This window comes from Bos javanicus, chromosome 22, assembly GCF_032452875.1.
Source record: "Bos javanicus breed banteng chromosome 22, ARS-OSU_banteng_1.0, whole genome shotgun sequence".
In the NCBI taxonomy this organism is placed as follows: domain Eukaryota; kingdom Metazoa; phylum Chordata; class Mammalia; order Artiodactyla; family Bovidae; genus Bos; species Bos javanicus.
In genome coordinates, this window is record NC_083889.1 from 48,271,149 (window position 1) to 48,285,246 (window position 14,098).

General features: G+C 38.6%; 1 protein-coding gene across 43 annotated transcripts in view; it reads left to right on the forward strand.

The window, feature by feature from the left end:
* PBRM1 (polybromo 1) overlaps positions 1–14,098 on the forward strand; it is a 106,906-nt gene that overhangs the window by 45,587 nt on the left and 47,221 nt on the right. For 22 of the 43 annotated variants that reach the window (XM_061396739.1, XM_061396747.1, XM_061396729.1 and 19 more), the window contains 2 exons: positions 6,774–7,050; positions 11,337–11,442. In XM_061396739.1, coding sequence (XP_061252723.1) covers positions 6,774–7,050; positions 11,337–11,442 — 383 coding nt within the window. Of the gene's footprint in view, positions 1–1,932; positions 1,978–6,773; positions 7,051–11,336; positions 11,443–14,098 lie in introns of all 43 variants that reach the window. The other 21 variants (XM_061396724.1, XM_061396738.1, XM_061396722.1 and 18 more) reach the window with 1 other exon arrangement.

Below are 14,098 nucleotides of genomic sequence, written 5' to 3' on the forward strand. Positions count from 1 at the left end.
TGATTAGTGTTTCCTTGGTAACATCTTGTTTTTAGATAACATATTTAAAAATAATTACTTATATGGCCTGGTAAAACCTGTTATTCTTTTTGCTGTCCAGGTTATTTTGTTTTAATGTGGCATTGTAAGAAGCCCTTTAAATCTAGGTAATTTCTATGTGGCGATTTAAAAAGAAAAATCAGTCATTATTCTTACCCCTTTGTTTTCTCTTGTTAATCTGATCTTTATTTGCTGTTTTAAGGATGTCATATAAAGCACCAAGTTACAACTTCTTGTAGTTCATAACAGGTTAAGCTAGATATTTGTTTTTCTTTTCTTTCTAATCTTTCTCTGAACTTCCCTAACCCTTCCTTTTTCTCATGGGTTTTATGGAAGGGGACCTTACTGTGAGATTCTGAAGCTGGAGTCCTATAAAGAAATCATGCAAGACCATCTCTTTAGTCTGCGCCTCCCACATGGAGTTTCTCTGACTTGATCTTTGTGGAACACCGTATTCTTCCTGAGCCTTAACTGTCTCACCATCTTTGTGATAGCAGGGAGGAAACCTTAAACAAAGAATAAGTTCATCACTAATAGCAGGGCCTGACAGATTGAAAATTGAATGAAGTCATTAGTAACTATTAATGCAGTTCTGTTCATATATTGTAGATCCACTGACACCAGAGAATTTTTTAAAAATGGTTTAGAAAAAGGAAGCTATCTTGTCTTTCCCTGTAAATAGCATTTGGGAAGTGTTTTTTAGCAATGAAAATAACTTTGCTATGCTATGCCAAGGTAACTAAATTGATTGGTGTGCCCTGAGGTGTGAGTCTCCTCCATTACTGGAGTAATGGAGTCTACTCCATTACTATGAATTTCATCCTTCCAAGTTCTTAATTCCTTGTTATACCAAGGACAATGGAGGAAAAATGTGAGACCAGATCAGAGACATCAAATCAAGAACATCTTTGAGTGTAATTATATTACTACTACAGCATCACCTGTGTTTTCCAGATCAGTCACCAATCAAAGATAAAAACTTCTCAGGCAAAAGAAGGTAATGGAGGCAAAAGTGATGGTACAATTAGTGCCAACACTGAATGACAAGAGAGATCTTAAACTAGTTGAGTGTTAAGAAAACAGTTCCAGGGAAGCATTAGCCCAGGCCAGATCTTTAAAAAATCTCTATGGCTTGTACTTTGTGGGACAACCCAAGTAGATGAAATGAAAGTTATTACTCTAATTAAAATTTCCCATAAAAAAAAAAGCTAAGCATTATGTTCTTAAAATAATAAGATCCCACTTTAGAGAAAAAGGCTTTTCATGCACAGGTTTTCTAGGAAGTATTTTGTTTAATGAAGTGAAAAATACAAGTAAGAGAAGAGCAAATATAAATCATAGCTAAAGCAGTAAAAGAACACATTTGGGTTTGAAATACAGGCATGAGCATACACGAGGAGGCTGAGAGAAGCAAGTCCTTTACTTTGGACTGTGACAAAGGAAATACCTAACAGCCTTTTAGAAGGTAGCTATGTTGAGAGGCTTTGGTAATAAGAAAGGGACTCCTCCAGAACTCAGGTAAACATGACAGCCTAGTAGGATAAGTTAAGCATATCCAGAGAAGGCAGGGCCAAGTTTTCCAAATACTACTTGACTTGACTCTGAAGTATTGAATACGGTTCTGTCTTTGCCTTATTTTTTTCGTATCAAAGATTATGAAAAAAATTACTGCGGGTATGTTCTCTTCATTCTGGGAATACCTTCTCCCCAACGCCTCTACCCTAAAGTCCACCTTCTGTCTTCCATGTTGAAATGTTCCAGGTATTCTTAAAACCTTTTATCCTTTGGATTAAATGATCCTCTTTTTTCTCAACCATATTTGGTTTATACATGACCTCCAATGTTGCTTGTTTTGTTTCTCTTCACATGTAATGTTTGTTTCTGCTTTCCCAGGAGCACTCTTGACAGTGAGATGTTGGGTCTCAGGAGGCTCTCCAGGTGTGCAGTCCTTTTTTATGCATAAACATGTTTTTTTAAAGTGTAACTTCTGTGGCATGGTCAGCACTGATTAGGTGAAAAGTGCAGTCTTAAGCATGTGAAATAATGGTTTTTATTTGGATGCCAGTTTATCTTATGAATAAAGAAAACAGTATAGTTTAGGAGTATAGTTAGTAAAATTAACTGAGAATTAGCCTAGATATAGTCAGGACCCTTACTTTGTCGCCAGCTTTGCCCGGGGCAGCAAGCGCCTGCACCAGTCATTGAGGCTGTGCTTCTGCAGCAGAGGTAGAGAGGCTGAGACTTTGGTGGCATTGGTTGTGTCCAGGGGCTGGCGGGTACGGATTTCTTTTCAGGAATGTCTCTTATAGACTGGGGATGGTGGAGGGATCAGAATCAGTGTTGATAATCCAAGTGATACCAGTCTGTGATGGTGCCAGTGCATTGGGTTAGTGCTTCTTGAGCATGAATACATTTCTTTAGTCTCTGGTCTTGTTTGTGTTTTATTTCTTTAAAGCCATCCATTCTTTTGCATGTTACTTATGATTTTAAAAACAGCCCTTCGGTTGCCATATGTAGTCCTAGTAATCATCTTATGGTGCCTTTATTTTTGCCTCTGCCATCTGGCATTCATGGAGTGTCAGTTGCTTGCAGAACACCAGACTGTCCTCTTACAGGTCATAAAGGAAAAGTTGAGTCATCCTCTCTACCTTCCAGGAATTTACTGACCGGGAAATGAGGCAGGTTTAAACAAAACCGTGTGATGCTCACAGTTGTATAGTTGTATGGAAGTGTGTGATTGCCCAAGTAGCTTTCGGAAATGTGATTTCCCTATTATGCTTTTCTTTGAAAGTTAGATGTTTGAAGTTATCTACATTTGCTACCATACGTAGTCCACTCTATACAATTACTTACTGTATTAGTATCTTCTTCCTACTGTTTTCCTTAAGAAAAGTTTTCTTAATTGGTAAATTTAAGAAAAAGACCATGGATTGGTATTTCTTTTACATGACTCATAGTATGTGGCACTTGGTTCTGAGTAGAAGAAGAAACAGAAGTGTGGAGTACTGTTGTAACCCCATACTCTGGACCCTGACTGCCCGGTTTCAAATCCCAGTTCTTATTAGCTCTGTGATTTGAACCTCATCACAGTTTCCTCATCTGAAAAAAGAGTTGATGACAAAAACCTACATAGGATTTCTGTGAGGACCTGATTGCTTAATATGCCTGAAACCACAGAACTGGGCCTGAATACTCACTGAATGTAGCTCTGATTATTTTCTGGAGGTATTTCCTGTTGACATCAAGACATGATAGATTTCATTTTGTTTTTAGTCAGATGTTATTAGACTGGGAAAGTCATTAAGATGAATAAAAAGATTTTGCTCCTTGAAGATGAAATATTAAAGCCTTGTAAAAGAAGGAACCTTTGGGTTTACTTAACTTCACAGCAGGCACTATTAGAAATCTAGGGCCAGGGAGGTAGAGGCCAGGAGACCTTGAAGCCTGTGAGCTGGGTTGACTATGATTAGAGGCCCTTGGTAAGGGCTGGCTTTTTGTCATTTACTTGTATGATAAAAGCAGCCTGGTGACTATCGCTGATTCAAGTCTCAGTTCTGATTACAGCCTTAGGTATTCACTTAAGTCTCCAAGCCTCTGTGTCTACATCTCCAAAATTGGGGTAATAATTGTACTTGGTTCTTAGAGTTTGAGGATTAAATGATAAGTGCTTAGCACAGTCCCTGGCATGTGGTAGAAGAGTTATCTGTAACTGTAAATAGAATCTTGTGTGTATATTAAATACAAACATGTACTAAATAATAGCTTCATAGTAAAAATGATGATAAGATTTAAGAAAGTGGTCAGCCACAAACTATGAAGGTTAGGACTAACACCATGGCATGAAAAAGGGAAGATCAGATCTCGAAGGGCTGTGAAGGTCCACTAGGACTTGGTGATAAACTAAGAGAAGCAAAAAGTGACATTGATTCCAATGTTTTAGGCTGAGTTTGGGGGTCAAAAGGATGGTAAGGTGGTGGTCTTGGAAAATCAGGGATTTAGAGTGAAGCCTCTACTAACTCATGATCTTTCTGCAAGTTAGAAAAAGTACCCACTTCTCAAGACACTTAACGTTCATTTATTGGAAAATTGCTGTAATATAATGACTTTGTTAGCACAAGACCGTAGTGCTAACAAGACCATAAACTTCTAAAATTGTATGTTTAATATAATAGCATTTGTGATCTGAATGGACATCCTCTTCAGTATGACACCCTTAAGTGCATAATGACAACCCTGGTTTGGAACTCTCTTAAGGTTTTTTTAACCTAAGTATGTTCAGAGGTCCAGATTAAAAAAGAATGAGTGTGCTAGTTACCAGGTCTGGGATTTAATTATGCACCTTTCCCAAAATAGGGAAGAGTGAACTGTTTACAGCTAATAGTCTGAGGGAGGAAAGAAGTAGGACGAATAGAGGGGTTCTGAGATGAATTAAAAATCAAGGGGCCGTGGCATTTGAAAACAGTAAACAGGAAGCATCAGATAGGGTGATACGGTCGCTGTCTTTTTGTAATGTAGAGTTTATGTCATTTCAAAAGTGTTTGAAGTTACTTTCAGAAGTGTGAACATAATAAGATTCAGCATCATATTGGAAAAGGATAAAGCAAATATACCAGCCACTCAAGCTAATACAGTTAGGAAGAATATGAAGTTTAGCTCTGAGTTTTTTCTGGCAGTTAGATTGAAAGTAATAGGCCAGTGGTTCTTGGTTTCAAAGGCAATATAAGGATCTGGAAAAATGTAAACAAAATAACAAAGCTGGATTAGTTCAGAGAAGATTGTGTGACCCTAAGAACAAAAATTTTGCTTGCCTTTGAGGCTGGAAACCAGTTACACATCACTCTCTTAAAGTGAATCATACAACTGGAGTTGTATGCTTATTAGTAAGGCATACCATTAGTGTTAAAAGTCCTAAAACAGTAAATGTCAACTATTAGAGCAGTTATCAAATTCTGTGATATCAAATCCAAGTTCTGAGGTTTTTTCTTTAGAGGCTTCTTGAAGGCTAAGGACATCCAGTCTCTGCCCACTTGTGCGGAGCTCTGCGATGCTGGAGCTTTGTCCTGCCTTCCCCTTCCATTATTCACTTGCTGAAGTCCTGAACTGACAGAGTTGTTCCCCTCTCATCATCATCTGGGGATGCCTGTTTGGAGAAATAGTTAGCATTAGATGAAACTTCACCTAGATCGCTGTCATCAAACAATCACTTACTTGACATAGACACCAAAATACTGAGTGGGGATATGACAGGAATGATTCCAGAGCCACCAGTGGAAATGAGCAGTCCCGAGTGAAGACACAGGTGACAAGGATGCTCCCAGCTCTAGGCAATGGCCTTTGTGTCTCCTAACTGGATCACTTTCAGGTTGCCTTGTGCTCTGTGATGTTAGGAAGACGGGCGTTTTTGAGACTTTTAAAATCTTTACATAGAGGATTTATTTATTTTCTCATCTGTTATCCTTTATTTGAGTTTTCTTTTTTTTTTTTTTAAAGCATATTGAACCTCATGGAGAAAATATCTGGCCTTTGTCTTCTTTATGACCCAGAAGTAGATTGAGTGGCCAGAGGACTGGAATAGGAGAGCCATTTGGCCACATAGTTTGCTTCAGTAATGAACTCCCTTCCATTTGTAAGATAGGGACTGGATAGGAAATATTTACCTCCAAATGCGACACTGTGCCCTTTTAATAAGTGTTGAATAGAAAGTAAGTCATGGGTTATTTATTTTTATTACCTACCTCAGAGACTGATGGTTTGCAAGTTCAGGTCTGGCCAGTCTTAGATATCTGTGTCCTGAGGTCATATAAACAGTGGGCCAGAAATCATATTGGAAGATCATCTCTTCTAATCATTCATTCATTCCAATAATTCTAATAATTCATTGGACATCTCACCTTGGGCAAGTCATTTAACTTCTCTGAGCCAGTTTCCTCAATAATTAGGAGGCTAGCCCATATGTTCTCTTACGCCTTTTTGTAACTCAGATTCTAATCTGTAGTCCCTTGTACTTTGTCCTATATTACTAGGACATCTGTTTCCTAGTATAACATCTCATTGGGGGAATTTGGACAAGACAGGGATTCATACTCAAGGATGAAAATTTACTCGGGAGCTTAGGTGAACCACAGACCATTTATTCTTTAAGCAAGGCTGGGATTGTGGAATAATGAGGGAGGGAGAAGGAACTGACCATGATAGGAGAAATGCCTGAGACATTTGTACACACTATAGAGATACTAGTCTGTCAGACAGCATCCCTTTTTTTCTGGTAACCAGGAAATACAGGTGTTCAGGAGTGATTGTCTTAGGAGATGGAACACTTCTCTTTGTGTGTGTGTGTGTGTGTGTTTAAGGGAGAACTGTTGGTAACAGTAGGGAATCAGCAGTTTTATTCCACTTTAGCTCTGTTCTTCAAAAAATTGATAATAGAATTTCATTTTCTTTGGTGTTAGATAATACTTTTTTCAAGCATTGCATTTCATAAATATTCTAAACAGGTTTGTCTGGTGTTCTTAGGTACTCCTGCCAGAGTCACTGTGTTTTAACTATTTTGGAAAATTTCCTAATATTTGCTTATAGCTTCCAGCATGTTTACTGTGTTTGTGCCATATATAATAAATAAATTATAATCATTATGAAGCACCTATCCACAAGATTAATTTGTTTTATTTCATATTCATTCTTCTATCAAGAAAACTACACCCGTTCTCATTTTTCCCCTTTCTCACTTCCAACAGTAAAAAGAACATAAGAAAGCAGCGAATGAAAATCTTATTCAATGTTGTTCTCGAAGCTCGTGAGCCAGGCTCAGGCAGAAGACTTTGTGATCTGTTTATGGTTAAACCATCCAAAAAGGACTATCCTGATTATTATAAAATCATCTTGGAGCCAATGGACTTGAAAATAATTGAGCATAACATCCGCAATGACAAATATGCGGGGGAGGAGGGAATGATAGAGGACATGAAGCTGATGTTCCGGAACGCCAGGCACTACAACGAGGAGGGCTCCCAGGTAAGGGCACGTGGGGATCCTGACAGACGCCCAACTGCAATGATTCTTCTCAATGACTAGCTTAATATTTTGTCTTTCCTTAATTGTTTAAAATTAGAGGCAGGACATTGTAAAGGTTAAAACTTTATACCCTGTACAGTTACCCCTCATTGCCTTGTGGGAGGGGATTGGTTCCAGGGCTTCCCGGACCCCTGCAGCACCAAAATCCATAGAGTCTCAAGTCTCTTGTTTGAAATGTCATTACAGTTGACTGTCTGAATCCACGGATTCCATGGATTCAAACTGTCAGCTATAATCTGACATCTTAGATTTGAGTCCTATCTTGCTAATCCCTGTGTAAGTAACTCATCTTTTCTGAGCCTCATATGTAAAATGGGGTTAATAATAGTACTTGCATTAAGGTTGTTGTGGGATTAGAATGAGCTCATGTTGACAGAAAATGTTACATAGCGCCTGGTATTCAAACACTCAAATGAAAGCCAAGGACATGAAAATCTTTCATCATTATTGTTACTGCTATCCTCAGTTGCCATACTGCTCTAGGGATAGTCCATAAAATGATATAATTAGATAAATAGAATGGGAAAGACTAGAGATCTCTTCAAGAAAATGAGAGATACTAAGGGAATATTTTGTGCAAGGATGGGCACAATAAAAGACGATGTGGACCTAACAGAAGCAGAAGATATTAAGAAGAGATGGCAAGAACACACAGAAGAACTGTACAAAAGAGGTCTTCATGACCCAGATAACCACGATGGTGTGATCACTCACCTAGAGCCAGACATCCTGGAGTGTGAAGTCAAGTGGGCCTTAGGAAGCATCACTACAAACAAAGATAATGGAGGTGATGGAATTCCAATTGAGCTATTTCAAATCCTAAAAGATAATGCTATTAAAAGTGCTACACTCCATATGCCAGCAAATTTGGAAACTCAGCAGTGGCCATAGGACTGGAAAAGGTCAGTTTTCATTCCAATCCCAAAGAAAGGCAATCCCAAAGAATGTTCAGACTACCACACAATTGCACTCATCTCACATGCTTGCAAAGTAATGCTCAAAATTCTCCAAGCCAGGCTTCAATAGTACATGAACTGAGAACTTCCAGATACTCAAGCTGGATTTAGAAAAGGCAGAGGAACCAGAGATCAAATTGCCTACATCCATTGGATTATAGAAAAAGCAAGAGAATTCCAGAAAAACATCTTCTGCTTCATTGACTACACTGAAGCCTTTCACTGTGTGGATCACAATAGACTGGAAAATTCCTAAAGAGATGGGAATACCAGACCGCCTTAGCTGCCTCCTGAGAAACCTGTATTCAGGTCAAAAGCAACAGTTAGAACCAAACATGGAACAACAGACTGGTTCCATATTGGGAAAGGAGTGCATCAAGGCTGTATATTGTCACCTTTTATAATAACTTATGTTCAGAGTACATCATGTGAAATGTTGGGCTGGATGAAGCAGAAGCTAGAATCCAGATTGCCAGGAGAAATATTAGTAACCTCAGATGTGTAGATGATTACCACCCTTACGGCAGAAAGTGAAAAGGAACCGAAGAGCCTCTAGATAAAGGTGAAAGAAGAGAGTGAAAAAACTGGCTTAAAACTCACCATTCAAAAAACGAAGATCCTGGCATCTGGTCCCCTCACTTCATGGCAGATAGATGGGGAAACAATGGAAACAGTGGCACACTTTATTTTCTTGGGCTCCAAAATCACTGCAGGTGGTGACTGCAGCCGTGAAATTGAAAGATGCTTGCTCCTTGGAAGAAAAGCTATGACCAACCTATACAGCATATTAAAAAGCAGACACATTACTTTGCTGACAAAGGTCTGTATAGTCAAAGCTGTGATTTTTCTAGTAGTCATGTAAAAATGTGAGAATTGGACCATAAAGAAAGCTGAGTGCCAAAGAATTGATGCTTTTGAACTGTGGTGTTGGAGAAGACTCTTGAGAGTCCCTTGGATGTGAAGAGATCAAACCAATCAATCCTAAAAGAAATCAATCCTAGGCATTCATTGGAAGGACTGATGCTGAAGCTGAAGCTCCAGTACTTTGGCCACCTGATGGGAAGAACTGACTCATTAGAAAAGACCCTAGTGATGGGAAAGATTGAAGGCAGGAGGAAAAGGGGACGACAGAGGATGAGATGGTTGGATGGCATCACCAACTCAATGGACATGAGTTTGAGCAAACTCTGGGAGATGGTGAAGGACAGGGAAACCTGGTGTGCTGCAGTCCATGGGGTCACTAAAGAGTTGGACACAAATAAGCACCTGAAAAACAACAAGAGTAATCTAAATATTAGGATATTTTCAATAATACACCTTTATATAATTGATTTTGTTAGGAAGCATCTTGATTTTCAGTTCTTCATCAGTAAAGCTATGATATAGTCTTCCTTTCATATATTTTCTACTCAGTATCCGTTATCTACTTTATTTTTTATTAATAAATTGAAGTATAAGTGACATGCGTTTCAGGGGTACAGCATAGTGATTGAATATTTGTATATATTAGAAAATGATCACATTAAGTCTAGTTAACATCCATCACCATATGCAGTTAACAATTTTTTTCTTGTGATGAGAACTTGTAAGATCTACTGTCTTGGCTGCTGCTAAGTCGCTTCAGTCGTGTCCCAACTCTGTGCGACCCCATAGACGGCAGCCCACTAGGCTCCCCCGTCCCTGGGATTCTCCAGGCAAGAACACTGGAGTGGGTTGCCATTTCCTTCTCCAATGCATGAAAGTGAAAAGTGAAAGTGAAGTCCCTCAGTCGTGTCCGACTCTTAGCAACCCCATGGACTGCAGCCCAACAGGCCCCTCTGTCCATGGGACTTTCCAGGCAAGAGTACTGGAGTGGGGTGCCATTGCCTTCTTGGAAGATCTACTGTCTTAGCATCTTGCAAATATACAGTATGGTGTTACTAAGTATGGCTGCCATGCTGAACATTGCGTCCCCGTGGCTTACTTACTTTATAACTGGAGTTTGTGCCTTTTGACCCCTTTACTCATCTTGCCTGTCCTCTGGCAGCCACCAGTCTATTCTCTGTATCTATGAGCTTGAGATTTTTGGGGGGCCGAGGAATGGTATTTTAGTTTCCTTAGAGGTGAGATCATATAGTATTTGTATTTCTCTGTCTCACCTTATTTCATTTAGCATAATGCCTTTAGGATTTGTCTTTCATCTTGTCGCAAATGGCAGGATTTCATTCTTTTTATGGCTGAATGATATTCCTGTCTGTGACATTTTCTTTATCCAGTCACTCTTTCGTGAACACTTAGGTTGTTTCCGTATCTTGGCCATTGTAAACATGCTGCAGTGAACATGGTTTGGGGGTCCATAGATCCTTTCTGAGTTTTCTCTGTCTACTCTAAGTTTCCCAGAAATGAAAGTACATTTTCAAATCATTTATATTTCCATTCTTATGTTATTGCATTTGAATATAAAATAAAGTAGGTGCTGAGGGTGCTTGTAATCAGAGAAGTGGTTCTCTTCTGTGATAGGGGTTTATACTGTCCTCAGTGTCATTGGGTAATGTGCCACTTGTCTGCCACCAGTGGAGAAAAAAGCCACCCTTAGGAGAGGTTGCCAAAGAAGAGAGGTCATTTACTCCCTCAGTCCCTCTACTCTGGTGGTATTCAGGGAGGAGAGCCTTTGGACTGGGGTGGGAGGAGGCAACTGTGGGGGCCAAGCCATTGGGTGAGTAACTTTGTCCATGGCTATATATTATCACCCTTGGCTCAGTCTTCAGAGAGAGAGAGAGAGAGAGAGAGAGAGAGAGAGAGAGAGAGAGAGAGAGAGACTAAGCAGAGATTATTGCTTTTCACAAATCAGATTCCAGGCTATGAATGCACACTGATATTAAATCTCTTTTAATAATATTTGAGATGTTTTTCTCCAGCTATCATGTATTTTTACTTTCCATTGAGCTCAGTCTGCTACCTAGAGGGTCCAGTGTAAGAGAGATTTATGAAGAAACAGCACATGTAAATATGTTTCAGAACTTCTGCAGAAACTTGTAGTGATTCTACTACAGTAGTTCTCAAACTTCAGCTGGCATGGGTGCACATTAGAAATACTGGAAAGCTTTAAACAATGAACCAAGACCCACCCCACAGAGATGTGATTTGTTGCTCTGTTGTGGTCTCAGGCTTTATTTCTTTAGTTCTCAACTGTCCTAACCTGTGTTTTAAAACTTCTTTATGGATACATATTATACTTTAATAGAAAGCTTCTTAGAAAATAATTTTAATTATATTTGTAATTGAATATAGGTGTACAACGATGCACACATCCTGGAGAAGTTACTCAAGGATAAAAGGAAAGAGCTGGGCCCACTGCCTGATGATGATGACATGGCATCTCCCAAACTCAAGCTGAGTAAGGCAGCCTCACACTTCGTGGTTCAGTTCAGTCTGTCAAGTATGGGTTGGTTGGTTTAGTTGCTAAGTTGTGTCTGACTGTTGTGACCCCATGGACTGTAGCCTGCCAGGCTCCTCTGTCCATGAGATTCTCCACGCAAGAATACTGGAGTGGGTTGCTGTTTCCTGATTTACTGAAATATTTCATTAATTGGTGAATGTAATTGAATTTGCACTCCAGCACAGAGTTTCTTGGTTTCTCTCAAGTACTCTCTTCTGTATTTTAAGTAAACATAAAAGCGCATGAGGAATAGAAGAATATTACGTCAAAAGGTTTTGTTTACTTTTTTTGAATGCGGTGGACATTTTATAAATGTTAAATAGTGAGAATAGATACTTTTTCTACATGTGATGCCTGGAAAAAGTATAGGAGCAGGTTTTAATTTTCTTCCTGTTTTTCGGTCTGTTTGCTAAGTTACTGGAATTAAAAGTGAGTCCCTCCTAGACAGAATTTGAGAGGTTAGAGATGTCTAGTTACTGTACTGTAAGTTAACTCGGCTGTCTGTTGAGTGTGGGCTGTGAATGGTTGTTATGTTAAAAACCGTGAGAGGGACTTCACTGGCAGTCTATTGGTTAGGACTTTGCCTTCCAGTGCAGGGGTTAGGGTTTGATCCTGGTTGAAGAGCTGGGACCCCCAAGCAGCCAAAAAAAACAAAAACAAAAAAACCCCCATAAAACAGAAGTAGTATTGCAACAAATTCTGTAAAGGCTTTAAAGATGGTCCACATCCAAAAAAAAGAAAACTGTAAAGAGAAGAAAGAAAGCAAAAATAATTAGTACCAGTGGGCTAAAGAACAGGTGTCTGCCTTATTTAAAATATATAAATAAATACCAAGCAAATGATGGTGGTGTCAAATATTCTTTAGAGCCGTATTTGCTAAAATGGAAAGAACAAATTTTAATTTCTTTACATGGAATGACTAAACTGAATTTGCAGTAGTTTGGGGTATGATTTATTGCTTAAGTGATCATTCCTTTTTGTTAAGCTACTTATTTATTTTTTCATGTAATTATAAAAGCATACAGAAATGAAAACCTTCTAATTTTTCACTTGCAGGAATGAAAGTCTCCTAATTTATAGGGACATAATATCTTTTAAAACTAAAATTAACTATATAAGTTAAACTAATGACAGATACTTTAATAGTAACTGTATTAGTTACTGTTTAGTTAATAGTAAATATAGAACTAAATATATATAAATGCACGTATATATATTTTTTAAAGTTCAGGGAGAGGAGATTTTACCATGCAATGTTAATTTTCTTTTCATTTCTCAATGTTACATTATGAAAAGCTCAAGGCAATGGCACCCCACTCCAGTACTGTTGCCCGGAAAATCCCATGGATGGAGGAGCCTGGTAGGCTGCAGTCCATGGGGTCGCTAAGAGTCAGACACGACTGAGCGACTTCACTTTCACTTTCCACTTTCATGCATTGGAGAAGGAAATGGCAACCCACTCCAGTGTTCTTGCCTGGAGAATCCCATGGACGGAGAAGCCATGCAGTCCATGTCGTCGCACAGAGTTGGACATGACTGAAGCGACTTAGCGCCAGCAGCATACACAGATGTAAAGAAAAGTACAATGAATCACTCTCTATACCTATTACTCAGCATTTATCAAGATTGTGCCATACTTACTTCCTGTATTCCCTTTTGCCCTTCTTTTTTCTTTATTCTGAATTATAAGACACATCCAGTCATGTCATTTTATTTCTACATAGTTCAGTATGCATCTTTAAAATATGCAGATAGTTTCTTAAATAATCATGACATCATTGTCACACATTACAAAATTAGGAATTTCTTGGTTTCCTCTAATACCTGATAAATTTTCAAATTTTACTGATTGTCTCACAAATATATTTTTACAATTGGTTTCTTCCAGGCAGGATCTAGTTAAGTTCTGTGTATTGCATTTGATTGTTTTACTTAAACTCATAATTCAGAGCAGTCCTCCTCCTTTTTTTCATCCTCCTGCTGTTGATTCTAGAAACCTGGTCACTTCCTTGTACAGTCCTCCTTAGGATGTCAGTTAACTTTTTCCTTATTTCTTTCAAATGGACATTAACTTCAATGGCTTGATTAGATGCAGTTTCAACTTGTTGAGTAAGGTCCACATGTTGCATTTGATTGATAGTTCTCTTAGTCTGTGAGTTCTCCATCTCTTCCTTTTTGTCTTGCAGTTTGTTGAAGAAATTGGGTTTGTACTGTAGTTTCCCACAGTCTAGGTTTTGGTAATTGTATCCCTTTGCTGCAGTATTCACGTGTTCCTTTGTATTTCCTATAAATTGGTAGTTGATCAGACCTAGATTTTAAATTTGATTCTCCCCTCACTTTGGCACAGAAACTGACGTAAGAGGTAATATAGTCTTCCGTCAGGTGGCATGTAATATCTGGTTGTTTCTTTAAATTATGGTAATAGCTATTGATGCTTGCTACATAAATTGATTGAAGAGATGTAAAGTAGTACTAGTTTAATTTTATCACTGCTTGTTCAGTTACTAACTGGAATACTTCTATGTAGAAAAGCTGCCTCATCCGTATTTGGTTACCCAGTGGATGGTTTTTTTGTTTGTATGTATTGTTTTGGTTTTTGAAAGGATAAAAGCTA